The sequence below is a fragment of the Crocuta crocuta genome, unplaced genomic scaffold (assembly GCF_008692635.1).
Source record: "Crocuta crocuta isolate KB4526 unplaced genomic scaffold, BGI_CrCroc_1.0 scaffold73, whole genome shotgun sequence".
Classification (NCBI taxonomy): Eukaryota; Metazoa; Chordata; class Mammalia; order Carnivora; family Hyaenidae; genus Crocuta; species Crocuta crocuta.
Window position 1 is genome coordinate 6,176,897 of NW_027529443.1, and position 27,953 is coordinate 6,204,849.

Below are 27,953 nucleotides of genomic sequence, written 5' to 3' on the forward strand. Positions count from 1 at the left end.
CAAAACCAAATGTTCAGAAGGGAAGGTGAGACACAAAAACTCCACGACATTGACAGCGTGACGCCTGACTCAACGGGAAGTTGTTTTTATTGCTGTTCCCCAGGAAAATTCATGGCCGAAGGAAAGTGGGTCCTGAGCTGGATCCGAGGCTGCTCGGACCCAACCAGAACCTGCACAGACCCATTCTCATGCAACGCCCCTCTCCAATCAGCCAGTCTGGTCCTGCTACACCGGGGGCTGGTGCTGTTGCTAACAAGATTGATGATCTGTGATTGAGAAGCAACACGAGCTGCCATTTCCCCGCCAGGATGAGAGAAGAACCAAATCAGACCCTAAGTAACACCTGCAGGTCCACACCTTCCATATGCCAGCCTTTTCATTTTCTATAATAACTGCATGTGACATCTGAAAATACATCAGTCTCTATAACACCTACCCATGCTGCTTTTTAAAATCCACCCACCTCTCATGGAACACCAGAGATTTTTGGAAACTCAGGCAGGCTTTTCTTCTGATCTCTAGATGAGACGTCTACTGTGGATATGCATGACCAGGAAGAGGACGCGGGGCGTGCTGGTGGCGGAACAGAAGTGCCCAGGATGTCTAACTTGCTCCCTAAGGGATGTCATGAGAAATGACTCTGATTGCTATTTCTGAGACAGCATAACACCTGGGAGGTAGCACAGCACACCACCATTGCCCTTCCTGAGCCTGAGGCCAAGAATATCCTGCAAATTTTCCAGAAGTAACTCCATCCCAGCCTCCAAAGTATTGGGCCAGTGGGCTGACTTTGCTCTGCTGTGCTATAATCACATGCGTGACTGACTTGCACTATATATTTCCTTTTATTTCAACCCATCCCCAAAGCCCAGAGCAACTTAAAACCGGAAGAGCCACCACCTTCGTCACAAAAGGAATGTTTTAAAAGCTTAACGGATAACTCCACAGCCATTCATTCAACTGACTCCCAAAGAAATGGAAGGCATCTGGAAAATGCATTTAAAAATTGATTTAACGTTGAGCCATGTTAAATGTTTTAATTTCCAGGCAATGCAATGCCCACCAAAACATCAATTAGTCCCAGCAATCAGGCAGGAGTATTGGCTTCTGTTGAGGGATTCATTTATTTCAGCTCTGCTAAATATCTAAGAAGGAGAAATCCAATGTAGCCTATAGCTCTGAGGAAGAGACATTAAGCCAGAGAAGAAGCTAGATCAGGCCCTGGATAAAATGGTACCATTGCCAGCACCCGCCACTCCTTACGTACAAGTTACCGCCCTCCCTCCAGAGAGAGATGCCAGGAACTTGTACGTAAGGTCCTCATGCCCTTGATAGAAAATACCCTCCCCTCCTCACAGCTTCTCTGTCTCCAAGCTGGAAAGCAAGCGAGGCTGAATCGGGGCAGAGAATGTCTCTCTGCTGATGAGGACACAAAGCAGCTGAAGAACTTTTAAAATCATTTTTAAGAATTATTCTTCCTTTTGGTGCCTTTGAAATTTCAAGGCATGGGGTCTCCCCATCCCAGTGGAGGCTGTGGGTTGGGGTAGGAGTCTCACAGTCTGAAGTGCCTCTGTTTCCACACACCTTGGGCCGGCTGCTTGGACGCTTAAGGGCAATGTGCACACGCCGCTCACCACACGATCTCGGCCAGAAGAACCAGCAGAGGACAGCCGAGCCAAAGACCCCAGGTGTCAGGAGCTCCTAAAATGAAACAAAGGTGCACAGGAGGCCTCAGCAACCTGCAGTGGGGGGAGGGGGACGTGAGGGGCACATGCATCATGCCCAGCTCCCCGAGTCTCCCTCTGGCCCATTCACGTGATCCCCCAGAATGCTGTTTGCTCTTCTCTTCCTGGGAATTATGACCCCAAAGCAGGGAGAAGTGAGAATTCAATGTCATTATGTGAATCAGCTTGTACCAGAGTTGCCTCAATCCTAAGAGTCACCTGGGGAGATGGTTAAAAATACAAATCCCAGGATCCTCCCCCTGGAGATTGTGATTGAGCAAGTGTGGGATGAGGCCCAAGAATCCGTATTTTAAGGATCCCTCCCAAGTGATCCTGATAATGAAGCAAGTTTAGGAAATAAGAGACTAAGGGTATTCCCCTCAGGAAGGGGCCTGTGGGATGAATGGAAGGAGAAAGGCATCTGAGGTCCCACAAGGACACCGCTTTCTGACACTGTGGGTTCAAGGAAAAACTGGTCCTGCCTCTCTTCAGGAGATTTGGTAATATCCATCAAAATTACAAATGCACAGACCCTCGGGGCACCTGGGTGGCTTAGTCGGTTAAGCCTCCGACTTTCGCTCAGGTCATGATCTCGCGGTTTGTGGGTTCGAGCCCCGCGTCGGGCTCTGTGCTGACTGCCAGCTCAGAGCCTGGAGCCTGTTTCAGAGTCTGTGACTCCCTCTCTCTCTGACCCTCCCCTGCTCACGCTGTCTCTCTCTCTCTCTCCTAGAAATAAAAACAAAAAAACAAAAAAAACAAAACAAATGCACAGACCCTCTGACCTAGCAACCCCGCTTTGAAGACTTTAACCTGGAGATATACTTGAACGGATGCAAATGATAAAAAGGTTATTCCCTGCAGCCTTGTTTGTAAGAGTTAAAAAAAATAATAAAAAAGAAAACACTGAACTATCCATCTGTAGAGATCAGGTTAAATGAAGTTATGGTGCAACTGGAAAACCAACTGCCTGGTCCTATGTACAGATACAGAACTGTCTCCAAGGTATATTGTTAGGTGAGATATGCAAGGTGCAGAACAAAGGGTATAATTACCCTTTTTAAAGCGCAGAGATAATCAATGGATATGTGCCGGCTGATGATCTCTGGACAGACACACAAGAAGCTGGTAACACCACTTGCCTCTGGGGGAGGGAAGGTGATGATGGGACAGGGAACAGACAGAGGGAGACATTTCAGTGCATTCCTTTTTAGACCTTACCTATTTTGAACCCCGTCCATTAACTCTTGTGTGTATTACATAAAACACACAAAACACAATATTTAACAATAATTTTTAAATGTGTGCACATTCTATTTTAAAGAAAAAATTTTTAAATAATAATATCATCAAAGGAGTGCCACCTCTGGCCACTTGTGGCTGCAGAAATTGGGAATCCCCCAGTTCTCCATCCCCAAGGGAAGGCTGGGGTGGACAGAGGGAGATATTCACACCAGGAAAAGGCAGAGTGGAGGTCTTGAGCACCAAGTTCTCTTTGCTCTCTGGGTATTTGCTCACGCTGCTCCCTCTACCTGGGACACTGTCCGTGGGGATGAGTCTATAGTCTCCCCAGTCTGGGCTGCAATTTAGACATTACTGTTTTTGGGAGGTTTCCATGGGCACTTCCCGATACCCTCAAGCCTATGTCAGCTGTCTCGCCCATGTGTTCCCTCAGTGCCTGTGTTCCCCATCACAGCACCTGTCATTCTGCCTCATGGTCGCCTGGCTACGTAGGTCCTCCCTCACCTGCATGCTTGACTGACAGCTCAGTGAGCATGGAGGACACATCTGGCTTGCTCACGGCTGTCTCCCCAGAACCCAACATCATGCTCAGTCCAGAGACGGTGCTTAGTACAGATAGGAGGGGTCACAAAGAAGTGACAGAGTGAAGGGAAAGGAAGAGATGAGTAAAGAAAGGCAAGAAAAGCCACACACCTCTGACCCCCTTACCCTAGCTCAGCCCTAGTCACCATCACCTCCCTCTGCCTCCTTCCTTCCCTGGTCTTCCCAGATGTGAAATCATCTTGTTCATTTCCAAGACAGCCCTAGCTGTCTGGCTCACCTCCATGCAGGCTTGATGCACAGAAGGTGCCCAATATATACTGGTTGAGTTTACTAATTAATACGACTTGGTGAGAAGAAGGCAGGCTCCAAAGGAACAGGTGAAATGTATTTACACTTGAGAGATTCTGATTCAACGAGTTCTGGGTGGGGTCAGAGAAACTGGCTGTTTTAAAAGTTCCTGCCAGGCACCTGGGTGGCTCAGTAGGTTAAGAGTCCCAACTCCTGCTTTTTGCTCAGGTCAGGATCTCCCAGTTAGTGAGATGGATCCAGTTGTACAACGGCTCTGCGCTGGCAGCATGGAGCCTGCTTGGGATTCTCATTCTCATTCTCTCTATCTCTCCCTCTCAATAAATAAATATATGAACAAATAAATTAAAAAAATTTTAAGTTCCCCCAGGTGACCTCAAAGCACAGGCAGAGCTGAGGGTCATTTACAGACACCTGCTAGGGGACTTGGGATTTTTCTACGAATGCAGAGTCTCGGAAGACTGTGAGAGACCCCACTTTGAATCTTAGGACCCTCCCCGCCCAAGAAGAGGGAAAGGGGCTAAGGGGGACCAGGCAGAGTGCCGCCCTGCTCACCTGGAAGAGAACCAGTGGAGGCGATCCGGGTGGGGCTGGCGCTCGGGGGCGTGTCCAGCCAGGAACGAGTCTTGGCGCCATCTAGCGCCCGCTGGAGGCTCTGCAGCTGCAACATGCTGAGCTGCCGGCGCTGGGCTGGGGTCACCGCCGCTGCGTTCTCAGGACCCAAGGAGGCAATCTGCTCCGCGGACAGCTCCTGCAGCCGGGCGGGGTGGAAAGGGACAGCGCCCTCAGTGGGTCCCCTCCGCAGGTCTCCCAAACCTCGGTCACCCGCCCAGGGCCCCGCACAACTTTGCCATACCCGTGTACCCTTTCTGCTCCTCTTGAGGATCATTCCCTAAAGTCGCATCGCTCTTTCACTATTAGAATAAATTTATTTTTAAAATGGAAAATTTTAGGTGGAAATTTCCGAAAATGGAAGACCAGAGTGACTTGCCACCGGTAACCATTAACAATAAGGCCAAAGAAATGAAACATTACTGAATTCTAGCTAGACTTGTTGATCAACAATGTCTGAACCATGGTCTCTTAAAAAATAATAAAAAGGAGACTTTAAGTGATGTAGAGGTGTTAAAGACCTTTTAGCTCCACACTGAGACTTCCTCCTTGAAGTAATCAGCTTTAACAGAGTGTTGAAGAGAGTCATGATTTTCTCACTGTGTGACTTAATGTTGTTTAATTCAGTGCAAGGTGCCTCCTCCGGGGCTCAGGTCCCTCACCTGAGAAACACTGATGCAGAGAAGAAAACACAAGCCTAAAGGCTAAAGATCTGAATCTGTGTCCCAGTTCTGCCATGTACTAGCTGTGTGACCTTGGGCAAGTTTCACAGCCTCTCTGGGCTCTGGACTAGATGTGGAAAGGCACAGAGAATTCATCTCTTGTGTGGATTCTGGTCCTTTGGCATGACTGCCCGCACACCATGGGGGTGGAGACTTTGAGTGCTCAGTAGAGGAAAGGTGTGGTAATCTATTAGTGACATCTGCCATCGACGCTGGAAGTGGGAATTTCTCGAAGGACACCAGGTCTTTGAGGACCCTGCAGAAGATGTTTTCTGGTCACTTCTAGCTCAGAGGTCATGGTGGCTGGTTCCAGTGGGTCTGGAATGAGGTGGGATGGTGGGATTCTGAATTCGTAGAGGGGCTTCTAAAGTCATACTGCTTATTTTCTAAGGACCCCAAAGATTCTGGGAAAGGGGTTATGCCCCCTCATCCCCTCCTCTTCTTTCCTTCACCCTCTTCTTATTCCCTGAGGAGATGCTTCCCTGGAATCGTGTGGTTCCCTTACTTAGAACCCTTCCCTGCCCTCCACTTCCAGGACACAGTTCTGGCTCCTGAATGTGGCAATGGGGACTTCACACTCTGGGCCAAGCCCAACTCTCCAGCTGCCTCCCCCACCTCTCTTCATTGCAGGAGAATGAGCGCCCATATTTGTAACCCTCAGGAGAGGCAGCCCCCTTTCCCTGCCCTTCTTTCTGCGTGCCACACCGGTCCTCCCTCTGACCTAGCTGACCTTGCCGCCCAAGGTCAGCATCACCTCCTCCCTCAGACACACGGACACACCCAACACAGGTACTCCTCTGGCTTACACCTTGCATCTACCATTAACAGAGTCTGTACTATAGAAATTATCTATCTTTCCAATGGGGTTGACCTGCAACCCACAGGCCACACTGAATCTCTAAGGCTAGTGGGTTCTGTTTAAAAAAATAATAATAAATTCAAAGTGATTGCCAACATTTACTTATCAGGAGGTTTCACATGAAAATGGAGACCTCAGGAATCTGTAAAATAAAATTTTTAAAAAGGGAGATCTGGTAATAGTGGGCCCAGATTGTCACTCTGCACTGATGTGCCAGAGATGAGGCACAGCTTCCCCGTTTAGACAGGGCTAAGCTTACACAGTTCACCTGGGGCTTTACCCAGGCCACTGCACTCTTTCATGTAACCTTCTGAGGCCCTGCATGCACTGGGTTACACCCCAGGGGCACCTCACCTGGAGCCCATCACAGGGGCGATGGTCAGTAGGGATTTCTGAAATAAATACCTGAACAAGGAAGCAACCACAAAGCACACCCCAAACAAGACAAGGAGAAAGTGCTCAGCAACGTGGCAGCATCCAGAACCAAGCTGCCTACCCCGTGCACAGTCCCCCAGAGGGGAAGCTCTGTAGCCCAAAGGACTCCAATTAATTTCCCAAAAACAGCTGGGGAAGTGTCAATGCTGGGATCTGTCCTGTGTTCTGAAGTCACTCGAGGTCTGCCATCTGTCTTGAAATGAACCAGTGAGGTGGCATCGCGGGAGTCTGTCCAGCTTCGTTTGTGTGCCTTACACGGTTGTGGTGGACAGAATGTATTTCCAAGTTACCCAGCAAGCAAGAGAACCAGGGCCACTCCTCATCAGAGCACGCTGTCCCCTCCAAACACTCCCCTAATCTTGTACGAGGACACGAAGCAAGGGACCCTCACTGACTACTCTGCTACAGTTGACCCAATGCCACCCTATCAACTTTTTCCATAGCATCGTCACCTGTCCTTTGAGGTTTTCTTTTTTTTTAAGTAATTTATTGTCATATTAGCTAAAATACTCCTTTGATGTTTTCTTAACATGTTTCCTTAAACCAACTAAAATACTTTTACTTAAATTTATTTAATAGGGAAATGTTATGGGGTACCTGGGTGGCTCAGTCGGTTAAGCATCCGATTATTGATTTCGGCTCAGGTCGTGATCTCGTGGCTTGTAAGTTTAAGCCCCATATCGGGCTCTGTGCTGACAATGTGGAGCCTGCTTGGGATTCTCTGTCTCTCTCTCTCTGCCCCTCCCCAGCTTGCAATCTCTCTCTCTCTCACTCTCAAAAATAAATAAATAACCATAAAAATAAATAAATAAATAAATAAATAAATAAATAAAAATAATAAGGAAATGTTATATAGGTCCACAATCATTGTGGCAATTCCAAAATCCAAAAAAGTCTCAAAGCTGAAAGTGTTTTCCAAACTTTAAGACAAATTTCTTTGCCTGTAAAACCTGGACTGATAGAAGCCCATTTAGAGTCTCTATTCCAATTAATGTGATGTCGTTGATTTCTTGGCAGAAGTATTAACGCGTAAGGTGCTTCCCCAGACACTGCTGGGGGTGTTAAGTTACATAGTGTAGATTCACAGAGTGATCTTTTATAGAATCTGGAAAATTCTGAACTCTGAAATATATCTGTCCCCAAGGGTTTGGGATTAAGAAATATGAACCTGTCATACCATCAAAAATAGAAAATCAATACCACTTGCCAGGAAGGGAAGAAAACCATAAAAATAAGCACAATTAAAACATAAATTAAAACTTTAAGAATAAAGTTTTTTAACCCAGAATTATCATGTGACCCATTCATTGCTGGCACACAGCTCCCCTCTGGCCCTTTCCACAGAAGCCTGGTTGCAAGCCTCTAGAATCCAAGGCCTGCCATCTGTTCTTCTCTGTGATGTGAAATGGGGTCAAGCTCCTATTCTCCTTGAAGAACTGAGTACCTACTTTGAATATCTCATCAGGAAGGCATTTGATTGCTGATGGCTGGAAATACGGCATCAAATCCTTGTCCAGCATTTGGAGCTCTTCCTTAGTTAATCCAGCTGGGGAGGAAAAGGAATCATGAGGGTTTAGATCCAGCCATTGGAACTCTACTTGTTTTATTAATGGTGCTGCCTAATATACAGATCTGTCTGTTCTGGGCAAGCTGCATTCCTTCCCAAAGGCCCTGAAAATCACACTGGAGGATCAAGTTCCTTAATCAACTCAAAAAAAAAAAGAAAAAAAGAAAAAGAAAAGAAAAGAAAAAAAGTGGGTCACAGTAGTCCTGATTGGTCTCCTACAAGGAAATGTATGCCCAGAAGCAACTTCACTTTATGCAATTTCAGATTGTGTATGAAACTAGTTAGGAGCCAATTAAATCACATCCTAAACGGATTTAGTGTGCACAAGAACCACTAAGAGAGCCCTCTGCAACTTCAAGTCATGAACCTAGGTTCCACTGTAACGTTAGAGATGTCCACTACACACAGCCAAGGATTCTATTATTATTATTATTATTACTTTGCTTTTGTCCACAGGTTTAAAGTTACAAAGGGAGAGAAGGCATGTTCAAGGTGCCTCTTACCTGCAATGGTCCCGAGCTCCTGCAAGACAGGGCCAGACCACTTGCTGGGATCCCCAAATACAACTTCTGCCTTCCTCTTAAACTCGGCCAAGACATGGGTGCTACAGAGCAAGGTTCCGATTCTGGCCAGCACCACCCTAATTAAGAGGGAAGGATATAGTGTGAGCCTGGGAGACTCTTCAGACACAACGGGTGTGCAGAAGGTACGTAGGCTTGGGCATCTGAGCAGCTCAGTTAATAAGCATCTGACTCTTGGTTTCAGCTCAGGTCATGATCTCATGGTTCATGGGATCAAGCCCTGTGTCAGCACGGAGCCTGCTTGGGATTCTCTCTCCCTCTCTCTCTCTGCCCTTCCCATGCTTGCTCTCTCTCAAATAAATAACTAAACATTAAAAAAGAAGAAGAAGGTATGTAGGCTCAGCATCCAGAAAGGATCCAGCTGATTCCAATCCTTGTTTTAACCTAGAAAGGTGGCAAAGCATCAGGAAGCAGAGAACATCTTGCTGAATGAATGAAGTGGTCAATACATCATTAGCCATTGTGCACACTACTGGTTTGGTTACCTGAATTCTGAGATTTTTATAAGTGAGATTTCAGTGCTGTTCATAGTACACAGGGTTGTACCAAGTCCTACTAAGTGGAAACTCTTCAGATCCTGGATACGATAGCCTGAATCCTCCAGGAATCCTTGCAGAATGGATTTAGCCTATAAAAATAAGGAAGAATAAAAGATGAACTATCCAGAGATTAGGAAGGCCTGAGGGAATAACAGCTAGAGCAGTAGCCTCCGGACCAATCCCCCACCCATACTCCTCTGGACACACTCCCATTCCAAAGCACCCTAACCACTGCCTCCAGATTCATGTCCCTAAGGTGCTTCTTCTACTGAGTGTGTCCCTTGATCCAGGCAGTGTCTTCTGGCAGTGAAATGCTTGTATCCTTCACCAACATTAAAGGAACTGTGTCCCGTATCTGTGTCCTCTAGCTTATTTTCTTCAGTCAGTCACGACCTTCAGATAATTTGCTCACTTAAGTTTTTCTGTATTGGGTTCCAAACTTTTCCAGCATCTGTTTCCAGCACTTTCTCACAAACCTTGTAATATTCTGCTCCTTTGCCTTTGCTCAAATAAGTCCCTCCATCCGAAATGCAATTCCTGCATTTCCAACTGTTAAAATCCAACCAGCTTTTTATTTGGAGGGGGTTCAAGTCAAATGTTACCTTCTTCATGAAGTCTTCCCTGAATATCTTGACCATAGGGAATTTTCCTTTCTCTAAAGTCCTACAGAAATAGGTTTGTCCCTCTCTCTTCAATTCCAGAGAGTAGTATATCAAATGCTTTGGTGTTGAAAACCACAGAGAGATGTCTTTAGTAAGCTTTGATTCAAAGGGGCTGATGTGGATGTGTAGGGCTCCCTGAAATTCTTCCGCAGTAGCCATTTATTGTTCACAACTTTCCCTGGAGAGCCACCCCTCCCACACTCTTACTTCACATGGTTCATCTGAAGCTAACTGCCTGCTGAGTTCCAGAAGTGATGCTATGGCCCAGTCCTGACTAGTCACATCATCCCTTAGCTTGGCTGCCATGATTTGTTCTAGACTGGTCATGTGATCCAGTCAAAACCAACCAGGACTTTGGCTGGAAAAATTAGGGATGTCCTAACTGAAATAGGGGAATAAGGCAGTCTTTCTCTGGACTGGACCTTGGAAAGATAAACACCTGAATCTGCTAGAATTCACCTCATGGAAGGAACCTGACTGAAGCCAACACAAGGGAAAGTAGGGTCAAAAAAGGGTGAGAGACAGATTCTTTACAATATTGTTGAAGACTCTGGATCTAGCCATACCTTCACTCTACACTTGAAACTTTTCAGTTAAGGGAGCCAATAAATTCCCTTGCTTGGTCAAGCCATTTTGAGTTGGTTTTTCTGCCACTTGTAACTAAATGAACCCTGATTCTTTTGTTCTACCTATATTGGACCTGAGGAAGGATTCAAGTCAATCTTTTGGAGATTAGCTATATAATAAAGTCTGGATCCCTCAGTGCTCATCAGGGCAGGAGCAAAAGATTACAAGAGCTCACAAGGCAAAGAAGGGGAGGAGACATCCAAGGACAAACATCTGAAAGGGAGTGAGGTTCACACGGATATAGTGAGTCTTCCCATCTCCTTTTCTTTTACTTTTTTTAAAAGTAGGCTTCACACCCAGCATGGAGCCCAATGTGGAGCTTGCACTCATGACCTTGAGATCAAGTCCTGAGCTGAGATCATGAATTGGACACTTAATCCACTGAGCCACCCAGATGCCCTATCCCTTTTTAATGTCACTTCATCCCTATCACACAGTAAGAATCATTACAGTGTTCAGAGAAAGGGTTGACAAGGATTGTGAAATGTTGCACTGGGTTTCTACTTTTCATGTCTGCTGCCTCCCCATTCCTTAGGTCTGTTTATTTATTTTATTTATTTTGAGAGAAACAGAGAAAGTGTGAGCTGAGGAGGGGTAGAGAGAGGGAGAGACAGAATCCAAAACAGGTTCCATGTTCAGTGCAGAGCCCAATCCATGGCTCGATCCCACAAAACCTGAGATCATGACCTGAGCTGAAATCAAGAGTTGGACACTTAACCGACTGAGCCACCCAGGGACCCTTCCTCAGGTCTGCTTAAATGCTACCTCTTCCCCTGATTCGCCTATCTCAAATAGCCTCCCTCCTTGACTCTTTCTATGAACACGTTGCCCATTTTCTGTTATCAATTATCATCATTTTATTTTTTTTAATGTTTATTTTATTTGTGAGAAAGAGAGAGAGAGCATAAGCAGAGGAGGAGCAGAGAGAAAGGGAGCCACAGAATCCGAAGCAGTCTCCAGGCCCTGAGCTGTCAGCGCAGAGCCTCACATGGAGCTCAAACCCACGAACCAGGAGATTATGAGCTAAGCCAAAGTCAGATGCTTACCTGACTGAGCCACCCAGGAGCCCCATCTATTATCACAATTTTAAAACATTTGTCACTATGACAATAAACTATTTGTAAAAAAAAAAAAAAAAAAAGGAAACCAACTTGACAATAAACTATTTGTAAAAAATAAAAAACATAAAACATTTGTCACTGTGCTCACTTTTTTGTCTGTGCCACCAAGTAGAATCACCAGAGACACACAGCATATCCAGCTATTGTATCCCTGCCACTTGGCACAATGCCTGGCACACAGTTCGGTTCAGTAAGTACTTTTTAAATGAATGAATGAATATCTGAGTGAGTGATCTACAGAAGTTGTAGGCAATAGGTATCCCCTTTGAAGTGGCATCAGATTGGGGCACCTGGGTGGCTCAGTTGGTAAAGCATCCAACTTCAGCTCAGGCCACGATCTCACGGTCTGTGAGTTCGAGCCCTGCGTCAGGTTCTGTGCTGATAGGTCAGAGCCTGAAGCCTGCCTTGGGTTCTGTGTCTCCCTCTCTCTGCCCCTCCCCTGTTTGGACTCCATCTCTCTCTCTCTCTCTCTCTCTCTAATACAAATAAAAAAAATTTTTTTTAATTTTCAAATGGCATCGGATTGCTGCCTTCATGTGATGGACTGGTTTCAGGGAGATTTCCCATGTTCCTGCAAATGAGACTGATGAGGGTCTTCATGAAACTGCCCTCAGTGATTACCCAGCTCACAGGTTCTGTAGGGGAATTTCGATAATATCACACTCAGACTTAAAATGTCTCTGACTAAATGCGAATGTGTGTCCTAAATAATAATAGCTAATATTTACTGAATGTTTGCAGGTACCAGCACTGTACATACACCATCTCATCTGGCCCTCACAACTGCCCTATGAAGTATTAATAGTATTCTTTTTCTCACAGATGAGGAAACGAAGGCACAGAGAAGTAAAGTAACTAAGCCAGGGCTACCCAGCTGGTAAGTAACGGTTATAGGATGAAAACCCAGGCGGTCCGACTCCAGAGCCGGTACTCATAGCCTGTGAAGATGTCTGGGTAGGAAGAGAAGATAGACATTCCAGGTAGCTTTTGAACTTTTCCTATTAAGGCTTCCCAAATCAGGTTTCACTAGTTGACTCCTAACAATGTGTGCTCCTCAACGATCAGGCGTGCCCATTTTAAAATGAAAGTGCGAAAATACAATTCAAATAAAATTACCTTGAAGATGCAGTATTAAATTGTCCTCACCACTGGAATCTGGAAAATGCAAGCTCAGCTTGCAAGGTGATAAGCCAAAATATATTTACTTGAATGACTGGACCAGTGTATCTGTAATGATTCCCAGACAATTAATACTAACACTTTGAGGCAATATTAACCCTCTGAAAAATGAATAGCTCTAAGATTTCAATCTCCCTGTTCATCCCTCTGGCTTCTCTAATAGTTTTTTTCCCCTTATATTGGTTTTTAAACTGAACTCTGTTAATGTAGTTCCGCCAGGTCTGACTATTAATCTAGAAACATGCATTTAAGGGTTTGATTGGGAGTGAAAGTTGAGGAACTGACTGCAAATGATCTATGCAAATGTTAGGTTTTCATATCCTCCTCAAACATATTGATAAATCTCACTGGCATCCATGGGAATTAAAATTGGTGCAAAGGGAAAGAGATACTCTAGTCTCTATGCTGGATATATTTTTCTGTTTTCTCCCAGACTGCAAATAGAAGGATTTTAATATCTAAAGGCTGACGTGGCACTTCCCAAACCAGTCAAAACCAGTCATTATGGAATGTCAGGATAGAAGGGACCTCTGATTGCTGGGTTTAGATCATCTTGGAAATAAAAACTTATTTTTTTCTTGTCTTTTTTTGAGGCAACTTTTAAACTTTCAGAGAGAGGAAGTGTGGTGGTGGTGGTGATGGTGGTGATGATGATGATGATGATGATGATGGCGGCATCGGCGGCCATGATAATGAAAACAATTACTTTCTGGGCCACCTGTGTGGCTTAGTCGGTTAAGTGTCCAACTCTTGATTTTGGCTCAGGTCATGATCTCACAGTTCTGGGGTTCGAGCCCCATGACAGTGCAGAGCCTGTTTGGGATTCTCTCTCTCCCTCTCTCTCTCTGCCCCTCCCTTGCTTATGCTCCTCTCACTCTCTCAAAATAAATAAGCATTTTAAAAAGTGCTTTAAATTTTTTTTAATGTTTTATTTATTTCCGAGAGAGAGAGACAACGTGAGCAGGGGAGGGTCAGAGAGGGGGATACAGAATCTGAAGCAGGCTCCAGGCTCTGAGCTAGCTGTCAGCACAGAGCCCAATGCAGGGCTCAAACCCACGAACTGTGAGATCATGACCCGAGCTGAAGTCAGATGCTTAACGGACTGAGCCACCCAGGCACCCCTAAAAAGTTCTTTTTACTGAATATATGCCAGACATTGTTCAAAATGTTTGCCACGTATTGACTGGTGTAATCCTCACAGCCAGGACCTCCATGCTGCCCAGCTCCGGAGTGGGGTTGATGCAACTCACGCTGGGTTCTGTTGGAATGGTGCACTCAGAGTAGGGGACGTGGCAATCCTGATTTCAAAAAGCTCGTGCAACTACGGGACACGCAGTGTATTTACCTGCCCGGCACCCATCCTCCCTTTGTTTGAAAACACCATGCTTTTCCTTTGGTGAACTCCCCTGTATTTGTTTCCTCTTGCTGGTGGAAAAAATTACCAGAGTCAGTGGCTTCAAACAACACAAATGTATTCTCTTAGAGTTCTGGAGGCCCTAAGTCCTAAAATGGGTCAGCAGGGTGTGTTCCTCCTGGAAACTCCAGAGAGAATGTATTTCCTTGCCTCTTCTAGCTTCCAGAGGGTGCCTGTAGCTGCACCCTCCCTCTTCAGAACCAGCAGCCTGGGGCCTTCAAGTTTTTTCTCTGTGTCCTTCTGTATCTGTGGCCTCCTATCTCCTTATAAGGACCCTTGTGATTACATTGGGCTTACCAGGAGAATGTTCCCACGTCAAGATCCTTAAATTAATTATCTCTGAAAAATCCCTTTTGCCACATTAAGGGAACACCTTCTAAGGTTCCAGGGATTAGAGCATAGATGTCTTTGGGAGCCTCTAGGCAGCCCCCACATTCCCATTCCCCACTGTCGGTTCATAGGGTCATGTTGAGATGGACTCCATCCCTGATGCATGCCTGGTCAACAATATGCTCTCCTCCTGACCACAGTGACTGGGGTGGGCAATTACAGTCAATGCTGGGATTTTTTTCAAAAATTAATGACAAAAGGGGCACCTGCATGGCTCCGTCGGTTAGGTATCTGACTTCGGCTCAGGTCATGATCTCTCGGTCCATGGGTTTGAGCCCATGTCAGGCTTTGTGCTGACAGCTCAGAGCCTGGAGCCTGCTTCTGATCCTGTGTCTCCCTCTCTCTCTGCCCCTGCCCCACTCGTGCTCTGTCTCTCTCTCAAAAATAAACATTAAAAAAATTTTAATGCAAAATAGGCACTTTCTTATGGGGTTGTTAATTAGGTAATATGTGAACCTGGTGTTGGAAATGACCACTGAGGGAGGGCTGCCAGAGACTGAAGACACCACAGAGCAGCTAAGCCTCCCCTTTCTAGCAATCCAGTGGGTTAACTTCCCGCCCAGCTGAGGCAATTAAATTCTGGGCAGAACTTCTTCTTTAACCCATGAAGGATTAGCTGACACAGGATGCACCCTCCCTCCATAAACAATGAGAACACTGAACAAATACATGAAACAATTGTATTCAGACACTGGACAATGGAGAACATAGGACTATAATCCTGAAAGAGTGAAAACAAATAAGGAGAGCCCGAAAGTCGCCCTTGCTTACTGCCCAGAAGCAGTTTGCAGTCCAGGGAGCAGTGAAAGGAACACAAAAAAATCCCAGTGGCCCAGCTGAGTTGAAAATACAGAGATCCAAGATCAAGGAGGCCAGGGCACCTGAAATTTGGGGGGGAAAGTACTAGAGAATAAGAAACTTCAGAGAGAGAGAACACCAGAAGAGAAACCTCACAGAAGAGAAAGAGGTCTTCTCCAGTCTGGCTCAGTACTGACCTATCTATACATGCCAGGAGTGAAATCCACACAAATACCAGGAAGAGGCATCAGAAAGCAGCAGGCTGAACAATTCTCAGGCTCATATGGAGTTAGAAAGAGAACACACATTCCCACCAGCCAGAGCAGAGAGGTCTTGAAATACATACAGCATTGGACAGAGTCCCCAGAAAAATCATGTCTGAGTAATGGAGACAAATTAACTACATAATTAAGGTCACTCTGGAATCACCCTAATCACGCTCAAAAAGAAGCCTCAAAAGGACCAAACTGATTTGAAAGTAATTTAAAGGTATACCAGAACAAAGCCAAATACTCTTCAAAGGAATACAACTAAATCAAGAACTCAGTAAGGTAAAATTCACAATGCCCATCAGCCAGTCAAAATTACTAGCCTTTCATTTAAGAAAATAAGAATACATGAGCCATAACTAAGAGAAATATTAGCCCATAGAAACAAACTCAGAAATGACTGATGATGTAAATTTAGCAGCAAAGATTTACAATTTTTTTTAATGTTTATTTATTTTTGAGAGAAAGAGAGAGAGCACAAGTAGGGGAGGGGCAGAGAGAGAAGGAGACACAAAATCTGAAGACAGGTTCCAGGCTCTGAGCCATCAGCACAGAGCCTGACACGGGGCTTGAGCCCATAAACCATGAGATCATGACCTGAGCCAAAGTTGGACGCTTACCTGACTGAGCCACCCAGGCACCCCTGGCAGCAAAGATTTTAAAACAGTTATTGTAAATACTGTAGGTTCAAGGACATAAAGGAAAATATACACAAAATTAAGACAAAAATGGGGTATTTAAAAGATCCAGCAACATCCACCTACCTGTCCTGGGGTCCATTCTGTCTGCTGGCTGAGGGAAGCCACAGTGTCAATGGAGCTGAGATCCAGCTGCTCCAGCTCACTCTCATTCAGAGCCAGAGCAATGCGCCCCAGGGAGACAATATGGTACTCTTGCCAGTAAGAAGGCTTGTCCCAAAACTTCAAGCCAAAAAAAACCAAAAATCCAGATTAGACTGACCATTACTAATAGTATTTTAAACAGACATAGGGTAAATCTCTTTAATATATAAAGTTCTCTTATAAATCAACAAGAAAAGATGACCGCATTTGTTTTACTTAAGCATATATATATATATTTTATTTATATATTTATATATATATTATACATATATATTTATGCAAAAGACATGAACGGAACAATTTTATATCTATCTATCTATATATATATTTATGCAAAGGACATGAACGGAACAATTTTATATCACAGGAATGGATTGGTCTGATTTCTTGGCCCTCATCTTGAATTGGCCACATATAGGGTCCCTGGCCAGTGGACTAAGGCTTTGTCTAAGATGACAAAGACAGCTCAGGGGAGGTGGGAGAGAGTGCTCTTATTTTCCCTGTTGTAGTTAGAGGTTTTGATGTTTTCTGGGTAAAGAGGCCATTTATCTCGTAAACACAAGACATTTTTGCTTCCTCTAGTTTTCTCTTAATAGTGAAGGAACAGAAGCAAAGTTTTGCTGACTTTTGGGGAAAAAAAGATATGAATGAGAAATTCACAAAAGAAGAAACGTGGGAAAAAATTCAGTCTTAGTCATAACCTTTTAAGTTGTACATTAACAGTAATCAAAGAATACCATGTTAGCTGATTATATTGACAAGGAATAAAAAGAATGATCATATATGGTGTTGAAAAGATAGGGGATAAAGGATACCCTCATTTGTGGATGTTGAGAATATAAATTGGTATGTAATTTTTGGAGAGGAATTTGGTCACATGTGTCAATACCTTTTAAAATATTTTATACTCTTTAACCCAAAATTCCACCTTAGGAATTTAGCCTAAGTAAGTAATGAGACAAGGATCCAAAGAAATATGTACAAATATGTACTTTGAGGCATTAAACAAATATAAGCAACCTAAAAGTCTACCAGTTTGCTAAATAAATAAAGACCAGGGAAAAAAGGGCCAGCCATAAAATGAAATATTATATAACTATTTAAAATGCTGATATTAATTTATATTTCTGATAAAGAATAATATGCACAAATACTGTTGGGTGTGGACAGCAAGTTATTGAATAGTGGCTGAGCATGATACTATTTTTTGTAACATATATGTGTAAGTATACATGAAATATATGCACAAATACATAAATACATAGGAGCGCCTGGGTGGCTCAGTCAGTTAACCATCCGACTTTGGCTCAGGTCATGATCTCGTGGCTCGTGAGTTCGAACCCCACATTGGGCTCTGCGCTGACAGCTCAGAGCCTGGAGCCTGCTTCTGATTCTGTGTCTCCCTCTCTCTCTCTGACCCTCCCCTGGTCACTTTCTGTCTCTCAAAAATAAATAAATATTAAAAAAATAAATATACAAATATATATTATACACATACACAGAATACTGGGAAGCTTCAGGTGACTATACCAAAATATTAACAGTGCTTATCTCTGGGTAGAAGATTATGACTGATTTTCTTCTTTATTATTTTCCCACCTTTCTACAATAAACTTGGGTCATTTATATAGAAAAAAAGAGTTATAAATATAATTTTAGGGAATTTAATGTCTTAACTCTACAAGGGTAACTAGATATTCCACAACCATCCTAATGGCTGAAATGAGCTACTCAAAGGGACCTTTTTATAAAGATGGAAAATGACTTCTAGTCATTTTTTTACTCCTTTCTGCTGTTTTCAGTCCTTTCAGGACTCTGAGAAAAGCTGCTGTAAGCAGCAATCAAGGTCCTCCACATGGAGAAAGAAAAGGCACCATTCCTGGAAACTGTCTCAGCCAGAGGCACCAGGACATCCACAGAACTTTTTACTGAGCGTCCATTAGATGCCAAGACACATGTCGGTTCTCTGCCACAGCCCTAAGAGGGAAGAACTAGAAATTTCTCAAATGCAGAGAGCACACCTATGGCACTGGGTTCATACGGAGAAATTGCAACAAGATAATGCCAAGTGCAAACCCCCTGAGGTGGGCTCTGTGCACAGAAATGCTGGGACCATCCTTCTGGGATTTTCTCTCTGCTGAATGCTCTGACACTGAGGTGGGCTTTACCTGTACTGCCTTCTCCTTCAGGATAATCAGCTGAGGCCGGCTGAAACCCCTGACGGCCCCCAGAAGCTCCACGTTCCTGATGAATGTGTGTTCCTCCATGCAGAGCAGGTCCCCCGGGGCCCAACAGGCATTGGCTTCGGCCAACGTGAAGATGTCACCAGAAGAAGGAGCCACGACTCCGTGGCAGCCTGAAGAATGGGGAGAAACAGGAAAGAGGGCTTCAGGGATGTTAGTCTATTTCTTTATTGAAAAGAGAAATCTTCTCCAGTCGGGTTTATTCACAAGAGGTAGCTCAGCGGAGACACTGAGAGCAGGGATGCACGGAGCAGCTTGGAATCCCACTTCTGCCACTTCTTGTTAATTACCTGATAATGAAATCACGGAAATGCCAACTTTTTGCACACCACATGCACACCGTAGGAGCTCTGCAACATTTCAATGGGGCTCCAAACTGCCTAGAGGACAGTAGGAACTGGTGGTGAACCATTCTGGCTTCAGATTCAAATCCAAAACTGTGTAACCCCTCTCTGCCTCAGTTCCCTCATCAATAAAATAAGGATAAAATTACCTCATGGAACTTTTGTGAGGACTAAATATATTATTATATCCGAGGCACTTAGAATAATGCCAAATATATGGAATAGCTCAATACATGTTAGTTATTTTTATTAGCTATGTACCTGCAGCCACCACTGCACGCATTTGAGTTTGCAACCCAGAGTCAAAGCTTCCAGTATTATGAGGAAGGAGCACTCGGTTCTAAGTGTGGGAAGGGAGGATGATTTGACGTCCATAAAAATCATTGTGGAGGCTACGGCCTTCCCACTTCCTCAGAGAGAGGAGAAATGGACCTGTTGCATTTTCCTTCCCAACAGGAGAAATGCATCCATTTCAGTCTTGGAATAAGATGACATCATCAACACGCAAATGAAATATGTCTCCTAGATATGCCCAACCTGGGAGAAAATTGCATGCTCCTTGTCTTTTTTTTAAGGATATCCTCTCTCTCTTTTTTTTTAATGTATATTTATTTTTGAGGCAGAGAGGGACAGAGGATGAGCGGGGCCAGAACAGAGAAAGACAGGGAGACACAGAATCCAAAGTAGGCTCCAGTCTCTGAGCTGTCAGCACAGAGCCCAACACGGGGCTCAAACCCACAAACTCTGACATCATGACCTGAGCTGAAGTCAGACGCTTAACTGACTGAGCCACCCAGGCGCCCCATCTCTCTCTTTTTTTTTAATGTTTATTTATTTTTGAGGCAGAGAGAGACAGAGGATGAGTGGGGCCAGAACAGAGAAAGACAGGGAGACACAGAATCCAAAGTAGGCTCCAGTCTCTGAGCTGTCAGCACAGAGCCTGACATGGGGCTCGAACTCACAGACTGCAAGATCATAACCTGAGCTGAAGTTGGATGCTCAACGACTGAGCCACCCAGCCATCCCTCCTTTTTTTTTTTTTTTTTTAAGTTTATTCATTTGCTTTGAGAAAGACAGTGAGCTGGGGAGGGACAGAGCAAGAGAGAGAGAATCTGAAGTAGGCTCCACACTACCAGCAGGGGCCCACTGAGGGGCTCAAACTTATGAACTGTGAGACCATGACCCGAGCTGAAATGCAGAGTTGGACACCCAACCAACTGAGCCACCCAGAGCCCCCAAGGCCTCTTGTCTTAAATCCCGGATCTCCTGTCTTTGCAGCTGTCCATCCCTGGGGTTCACAGACTCACCAGCACCACCCGGGCCAGGGCATTCCCAAGCCCTGTGGCCATTCCCATACCAATGGCAACTCACTGGACTCCAGTCAAGAGGGGAAATCAGACCAGATCAAGGGCACTACGTGTGGTCCTCAGGCATCTTTACCACAAAAGACACCTCCTTCCTAGACTCCCCCATTCCACCCCACTTTCCCATGAAAACAGGATCCAGTAATAGTACAGAATTAGAGAGGAGCAGAATGGTTAAATAGTGCAGGAAGGACTCGCTTTTATCATTGCTGTCTTCCCGGCCTGGCACATAGTAGGCATTTGGCAAATATTTGTTGAATGAATCAACACACACATATAAATTAACTAAAATAGAACCAAGTAGTAAGTCTGCTAATCCATAAATTACTATAAGCACGGCAGTAATTGATACCCAGAACCACTAAAGAAAATTCCGATGGTGCGCTGGTAACAGAGCCCCTCCCCAGTGTGTGACACGTCTTACTTTCACACACCCACGCGCACAAAGTAGGAGCCTTGCCTCATGACAACTGCATTGCTAGGTCATAAGGGGGGAGGACGATCACCACTGGCTCTGGGTACAAATCCAAGAGCTGCCATTACTCACTCCATGACTTTGGCCAAGTCTCTTAATCCCCCTCTGAACCTCAGTTTCCCATGTCAAGAAAATGGGAGCAAGCACAGCACTCACATCATGGTACAGAGGTGAGGATGAGACGGGGCACCGAGAGAGGACCACCCGAGGTGAACATACATCAGATCGTGACACTTCTTTGCTTGATACCCTCATGAGACCCCACACCAAGGAAAAAGACAAAGTCCTTAGGGCTTCCCTTATATGGCCCTACGTGGCCTTGCCTCTCGTGTGCTCCAGCCACACTGGCCTCTCATTTTCCATTCCTTCCCGCTCCTGTCTATTTGCCTGTAAGACTCCAACGCTACATGTCCACACAGCCCATGCCCACACTCCCTGGGTCTTTACTGAAATGTCACCTTCTCAGTGAAACCCATGTCCACCGTTCTTTTTTCAAATTATAATCCCCCACCCCACACTCCCTGACTCCCTTCCTTCCCTTGCTTTATTTTCCTTCTTGGCACTCATCATCATACAATCTACTACGTCTTTTACTTACTGTGTGTGTGATTTATACTTTTGGGCACCTGCCCTCGCCCCAGGCCCCTTGAAAGCAAGCTCTGCCAGGGCAGGGATTTTTGTCTGTTTTGTTCACATAGCCAGCACTCAGCAATTATTGTTGCAGGAGAGAAAGCAAGCTCTGACTGCCAACGATTATTATTACAATTATGATTGGGTCCGATTAACCTTGTCTCCTCCTGCCTGGCACAAGTCTGGGCTTCGTGGGTGCACAAAAATCATAAACATATCTAACACTTACTGAGCACTTCCTACATGCCAGGCACTGTTGTGAACATGTTTACAGGTTTAAATCCATTAACTCTCATAATAACTTAATGAGGTAGAGACTTTCATTGTCCCCATCTTACAGAGGATGAACACTGAGGCACAGAGAGGTTAAAGGGCTCACCCAAAGGCACGCGGCCAGTAAGCAGCAGATCCAGGGTTCACACCGGGCCAGCCTGGCCCCTGCAATGCAATGCAGTCACTCAGCCATTTAGTCCCTTTAAGTCAGTCTTTTTGAAATGTGTGTTGCACAGGTTCACCATTTAACCCACTGTCCTGGGTAAGGAGTGCAGGATGTGATTCCAAATCACTTTACCATAGGTGTAATTCTTTGGTCTGTGGCTTTTTGCCACGCCACTGCTTTGCAAACAGTTCATCCAGTCCCCTGGACAAGGAGGGCTCTTGATGCCAGGGACTCAGCCCAAACATTGCCGACATAGCTCCAGCTCAGACACCCCGGAACACACTCACCAGGGCTGGGGTCAGAGCTGAGGCTCTTCTCACTGCTGTTCCAGACAGATTCAAAGACAGCCCAGAGGAATTCTTTGGGGACCAAGGTCCCAGCCATCTTGGAAGCTGTTTGTTGAAGGAGATCAGGAAACTGTGTGGGTGGGGGGAGAAGAGGAAGGAGGAGGAACAAATATTAATTAAAGCACATTAAACACAGACTTAAACTGTGATACTACTTACTCCCTCAGGGGCTGTTTTTCTTTTATAGCAACTTCTTATATAAATTTATGTCCTGGCTGAACTAATTTGGTCTCTACAAAGAATCATATAAGATAATACTTAACCCCAATAGCATCCAATAAATGTTCAATAACACAAGTATATGTTGTTTTTCACCCATCAGACTGTCAAAAATAAAACAAAGCGATATTACCTAGGGAAGAAAAAAAAGATAAAGTGCTAACACTTAATGCTGAACAAATGCAGTAAATACACACCTTTATTTTTCTATGGGACTGTTAAATGCTGCATCATTTCTGGAGCATACCTGATAATTTTTATAAAAAATGTACGTGAGCCTACCCCATTTTGATCTGGTACTGTTTTTAAATATTTACTAAACTTTCTATTTATCATTAAAAAAGAGGAAAAGAGGGTTATCTCTGATCCTCAGTAGAAACTAGCAATGAAGTGACTTCTGGCTGCCCTGGAGAGGTACCATTTCTTATCTAGAACCAATGCAATTTGTCAAGACTCAGGATCTTGTTGGTAGGCGTGCCTGTGAGTCCAGAGCATTTGTCAAACTCACTCACACAGCTGTGCACCACTGTGTCTCACTCTGTCCAAAGAGAATGCACCACAGGTTTATAGAGTTCCTCTTTCTGTTCTAACCTTCAGAATTTGAGTCATAATCTATAAATCCAGTACTTCCATCCTGGCTGTAGGTGACAATCACCTGGGAAACCTACACACACCCAGGCCCTACCCCAGAGATCCTAAGACCATTGGCCTGGGGTGGGGGCCCTGTATGTGTCCTTTTAGAATTCTCCCAGTGATTCTCATGGGCAGCTAAGGTCACATGCAACTCACAAGAGACATGGCTAACTTGTAAAAAGCAAAATGCAAAGCAGAGTGAATGTTATTTTCCATTTTGTGTTTTTTAAAGGAAAAACACATATAAGCATGAGGAGGATCTGTCTGGAAGGATTCAGAAGAATCTAGGAAGAGCAATCGTCTTTGGGGAGGCAGGCTAGGGACCTAGAAGTGGGGAGTGGGAGGGAGACTTACTGTCATCCTATAGCTTCTGGTATGGTCGAAATTTCTTAACCAGGAGCATGTATTACTTGTTTTATTAAACATTTTAGTCATTAAAAAAAGAGTAGAAAGAATAATACAACACAACACCCATGTATCCACAACCTAGCTTAAAAAATTAAACATCACAAATATAATTGATGGGTCCTGCCCTCACTCTTTGGTCTCCTTCCTTCCCCAGAAGGAATGAACCATCACCCTGAACTGAGCACTAACCATTCTCGTGCACTCCTAAACTTGTCTTACATCTAGAACTGTTTTGCATGTGCTTAAAATTAATGTAACTATTTTCACAGTGTGGGAAAAACCCACCATTAAGGCATTTTCACAGGGAAAACAAAATTTAACTAGTACTTGTTGACTTAGTATCCTACTATAAATTTTCTTTTGCAATTTGCCTTTTTTTTTAACCCTACACTGTGTTTTTAAAATGTAACCTTATGGAGACAAAACTTTTTCCATTTCAAAAGTTGATCTTTAGAAGACAAATATATAATATATATGTATATACATATTTCTGCCGCTTATGACTACATGTTTGGACATACCAGAAGATGATTCTACCATGCCTGGACACAGGAATGCATGCTGTGCCTGTGTATGAATCTGGGTGACATGCCATGTTCAGGTCCTTCTGAGCATGGGTGACAATGTACATCGTACAGGCGCACGTACAAGGATGAGAATATGTGGATGTGCCTTGCAGTCCATCTGAGTCTTGTCTAGCAAACATTCACTCCCTCCCCACCCTCCACTTGTGCATGAAGGAGACCACTTCCTGGGGCCCCCCCCCCCCATTGGACTTGGTCATGTGACTTGATTTGGCCAATGGAAAGTAACAGTGTGCCATTTCCCAGGGTAGGCGTTAGAGAAAACTACGCTTTGGTGCTCCTTTTTCTGGAGTTTCAGACCTTCGTGGTGAGAACAAGTCCCAGGTAGCCTGGGCCCCAGAAGCAGAGCTGTCCTGGTGACACACAGACCAGTCAGCAAGAAATTAATGCTTATTGCTGTACGCCAGTGAGATTGTGTAGCTTCCTTATGCAGCAAAAGATGACGTGCTTGTGCTTGTTTGGCATAACTCTTAGTCTATACGAACTTTTGGAGCTAACTTCCAAGCAAAGTGAGTGCCCAAAGGCAATGCTCCAGGAGGATTTGGTTCTGGGCTAAGTGTGTTTGTGCATGTGATTACACACACTGGACATAAGTGTACATGTGCCCATAGCACTGGAAAGCGTAAGCCCTTGAACAGGCATGCGTGTGGGAAGCTCACAGTTAGTAGAGTGGTAGCTAAGGGACAGCTCCCGTCTGTGCACCTCTGTTTGAAGGGTCATGTGAAAAGCCCAGAGTTGGATTTGCTTCTACCTCACTCCCTTTCCCCAAACCTCTGACATCCTGGAGCAGAGCTGGAAACATCTGAGCCCTTTGAGGCAGAGAGGATAGGTTCTAGAAAGTAAAGGGGCAGTAAACCCAATGGGGTATAACTGACTACACTTTCTCTCCCTTTCAAACTCCTTCAGTCTTCTAAAGATGGAACACAGAAGTACCTTTGTAGCAATAGAGCTTAATTCATCTCCTGAGAAAAGTACTAGAAAGGGTCCCAAGTCCTTCGTAGTCTCAGCCGTCCAGTTCCCAGGGAGTCTATGAAGAGATGATAAGCAGTGAACTGAAAAACCATGCTGTTTTTCCTCTGTCCCAGCATCCTTTTCTTTTTTTTAATTAAAAAAATTTTTTTAATGTTTATTATTTTTGAGAGAGACAGAGTGTGAGCAGGGGAGGGGCAGAGAGAAAGGGAGACAAAGAATTAGAAGTAGGTTCCAGGCTCTGAGCTGTCAGCATAGAGCCCGATTAGGGCTCAAACTCACAAACTGTGAGATCATAACCCGAGCCAAAGTCAGACACTCAACCAACCGAGCCACCCAGGTGCCCCCCCACCAGCATCCTTTTCTTGCAGGAACAGACCAACTTCATACCTGGACAAGTCCCACTTCCCCGACCAAGAAAACAGGCACGTGATGCAGAACATCACATGCAGGACACTGAGTCAGCCATGGGGATTTTGTTGGAACTACTAGAGAAGCTCTCTTTCTTTTTTTTTTTAATATTTTTTAATGTTTTTTATTTATTTCTGAGAGACAGAGAGAGAGACAGCATGAACAGGGGAGCGTCAGAGGGAGAGGGAGACACAGAATCTGAAGCAGGCTCCAGGCTCTGAGCTGTCAGCACAGAGCCCGACGTGGGGCTTGAACCCACGAACCGTGAGATCATGACCTGAGCCAAAGTCGGATGCTTAACCTAGGCGCCCCAAGAAGCTCTCTTTCTTCTGGTATCCCTAGCAGTAAAGAGGAAATTGGAAGCTGGCCCTATTACCAAGTGGAGAAAATTAAGGCCACACCAAGGAACACAGAGCTGAGGGATGGGAGGAGCATATTCCCAACAACATCACTTGAGCCTCTGGATCCAGTCATGCCTGAAGTATACCCTTGGAGTTTTCCATTACATTCTATTTCTGAACTCAGTAAACTCCCCTTTTTTGTTAGCTTGAGTTGTTGAATTTCTGTCATTTATATCAGAGCCTTTCCTTCCTCCCCTTCCTCTTCCACTACTGTCTCCATCCTACAGATGTAGAAATTAAAGTGCATGGGGTGCCTGGGTGGCTCAGTCCGTTAAGCATCCAATCCTTGACTTCAGCTCAGGTCATGATCTCGTGCTTTGTGAATTCGAGCCCCAGCACTGGGCTCTGTGCTGACAGCACAGAGCTGCTTGGGATTCTGTCTCCCTCTCTCTCTGCCCCTCCCCTGCTTGCTCACTATCTCTATCTCAAAATAAGTAAAAATAAACTTTAAAAATTTTTTAAAAAGAAAAGGAATTAAAGTGCAAAAAGATTAAGTAGCTTTTCCCAGATCACATACACAATAGATGATACAAACAAAAATTTAACCCAAGGAGTTGGCCTCCTGAATCCATGATCTTAAATTCTATATACAAGGACAGTGCCTGAGACACAGTCATTATTCCAGAAGCATTTGCTGTTAAACTGTGGACTGATGGTTAGGCCCTGCTCAAATATCTGCCCTAACATCAGAAGACTCCACATGAGAAAGAAGAGCTCTGTGTTCCCCCAGAGAGCTGACAGTACTTCAATTAGTTGCATTATTATTACTGCCATTGTTATTTCACAAGAATAATAATGCCACCTCCCTGCATTGGTAAAGTGCCATTGTCCCAAACACACTTGCCCTTTACATAAGCCGAGATGTACTGGTGACAACCACATGAGGTCTACAGAGCAGCCACTCTTACTGTCACTTTATATACTGTCACTTATAGAGCATCTGAGGTCAAAAAGAAGGTCCCATTTCTAGAATAAATGTAAGCTAGACCTTTCTAGAATAATGTAAGCATCTAACCTTGTCCTAAACTAGAGACTCTCTCTGGATTTTTTTGTTTGTTTTAAATATTTACTTATTTTTCAGAGAGACAGAGCATGAGCAGGGAAAGGGCAGAGAGAGAGAGAGAGAGAGAGAGAGAGAGAGAGATGGAGACACAGAACTTGAAGCAGGCTCCAGACAGCTGTCAGCACAGAGCCCGACGTGGGGCTCGAAATCACAAACCATGAGATCATGACCTGAGCCGAAGTCAGATGCCCAACCGACTGAGCCACCCAGGAACCCTAAGATTCTCTCTGTTTTAAGGGCAGGAGCACCAGGGCCAGCGCCCCACCCCAGAGCCGAGCCCCAGCCCCTCCTCACCCATGCTGTTCCAGGAGCCTGAGCCTCACTGCAGCCTTCTGCTCGGGGCTGAGGTGTGGGCAGTCTCGGAGTCCGTGCAGAGCTGTGGCCCAGGCCCGGAGGGAGATCCCACGGTGGATGATGGCTGCTGGCAAATGGCAGAGCAAGTTCCCCACAATGTCTACCATGTACTCGTCAGCAATGGAGTTGTTCTGAAACCGATAAGTGGAGGATGGGAAGATCTAGCAGGGTTCAAGATCGTGACCCCTCAGCCACACATCCTGACCCCAAACCTCGTAAAGGTTCCAGGATGTGAACCACCCGCCCCACCACGGACTAGTAAAGACAGCACAGGGGGTCTGGTTTTACCCCAGGGATGCAGGCTTCGGGAGTCTAGAAGGCCCCACCAGGGGCCTGATGTGAGCAGAAGACTTGGTACACAGTGAACACTCCATAAATGAGGGCTCACGTCACCGTTAGTGCCACTGCTCGGAAGTTACCCCAGAGTTCAACAACGATTCTAATAACACTGCAACAATGACAAAGACAACACCTCAAACTGTGTATGGGCCTAGAAAGCCTCTAAGGCTCTTTCTCCAAATGACCAAAGCGGATAACATTTGAGTGCTTAATATATGCCAGGTGTTAATCCTCATCTCAGAGTAACTGTAAGAGATAAAGACTAATATCACCCGCTTCTTAAAAAATGTTTTTAATGTTT

At 44.9% G+C, this 27,953-nt stretch overlaps 1 protein-coding gene across 1 annotated transcript in view; it reads right to left on the minus strand.

Moving 5' to 3' along the window:
- Nucleotides 1–1,456: 1,456 nt before the first annotated feature.
- The window catches only part of OTOA (otoancorin), a 62,210-nt gene continuing 35,713 nt past the window's right edge, over nucleotides 1,457–27,953 (minus strand). The window contains exons 19-28 of the mRNA XM_077760297.1: nucleotides 27,254–27,444; nucleotides 25,049–25,142; nucleotides 22,212–22,341; nucleotides 18,598–18,785; nucleotides 16,352–16,507; nucleotides 9,074–9,216; nucleotides 8,511–8,647; nucleotides 7,889–7,986; nucleotides 4,368–4,563; nucleotides 1,457–1,701 (exon numbers count right to left, since the gene is read on the minus strand). Of these exons, the coding sequence (XP_077616423.1) occupies nucleotides 1,631–1,701; nucleotides 4,368–4,563; nucleotides 7,889–7,986; nucleotides 8,511–8,647; nucleotides 9,074–9,216; nucleotides 16,352–16,507; nucleotides 18,598–18,785; nucleotides 22,212–22,341; nucleotides 25,049–25,142; nucleotides 27,254–27,444 (1,404 nt within the window). The 3' untranslated portion in view covers nucleotides 1,457–1,630. The remainder of the gene's footprint in view (nucleotides 1,702–4,367; nucleotides 4,564–7,888; nucleotides 7,987–8,510; nucleotides 8,648–9,073; nucleotides 9,217–16,351; nucleotides 16,508–18,597; nucleotides 18,786–22,211; nucleotides 22,342–25,048; nucleotides 25,143–27,253; nucleotides 27,445–27,953) is intronic.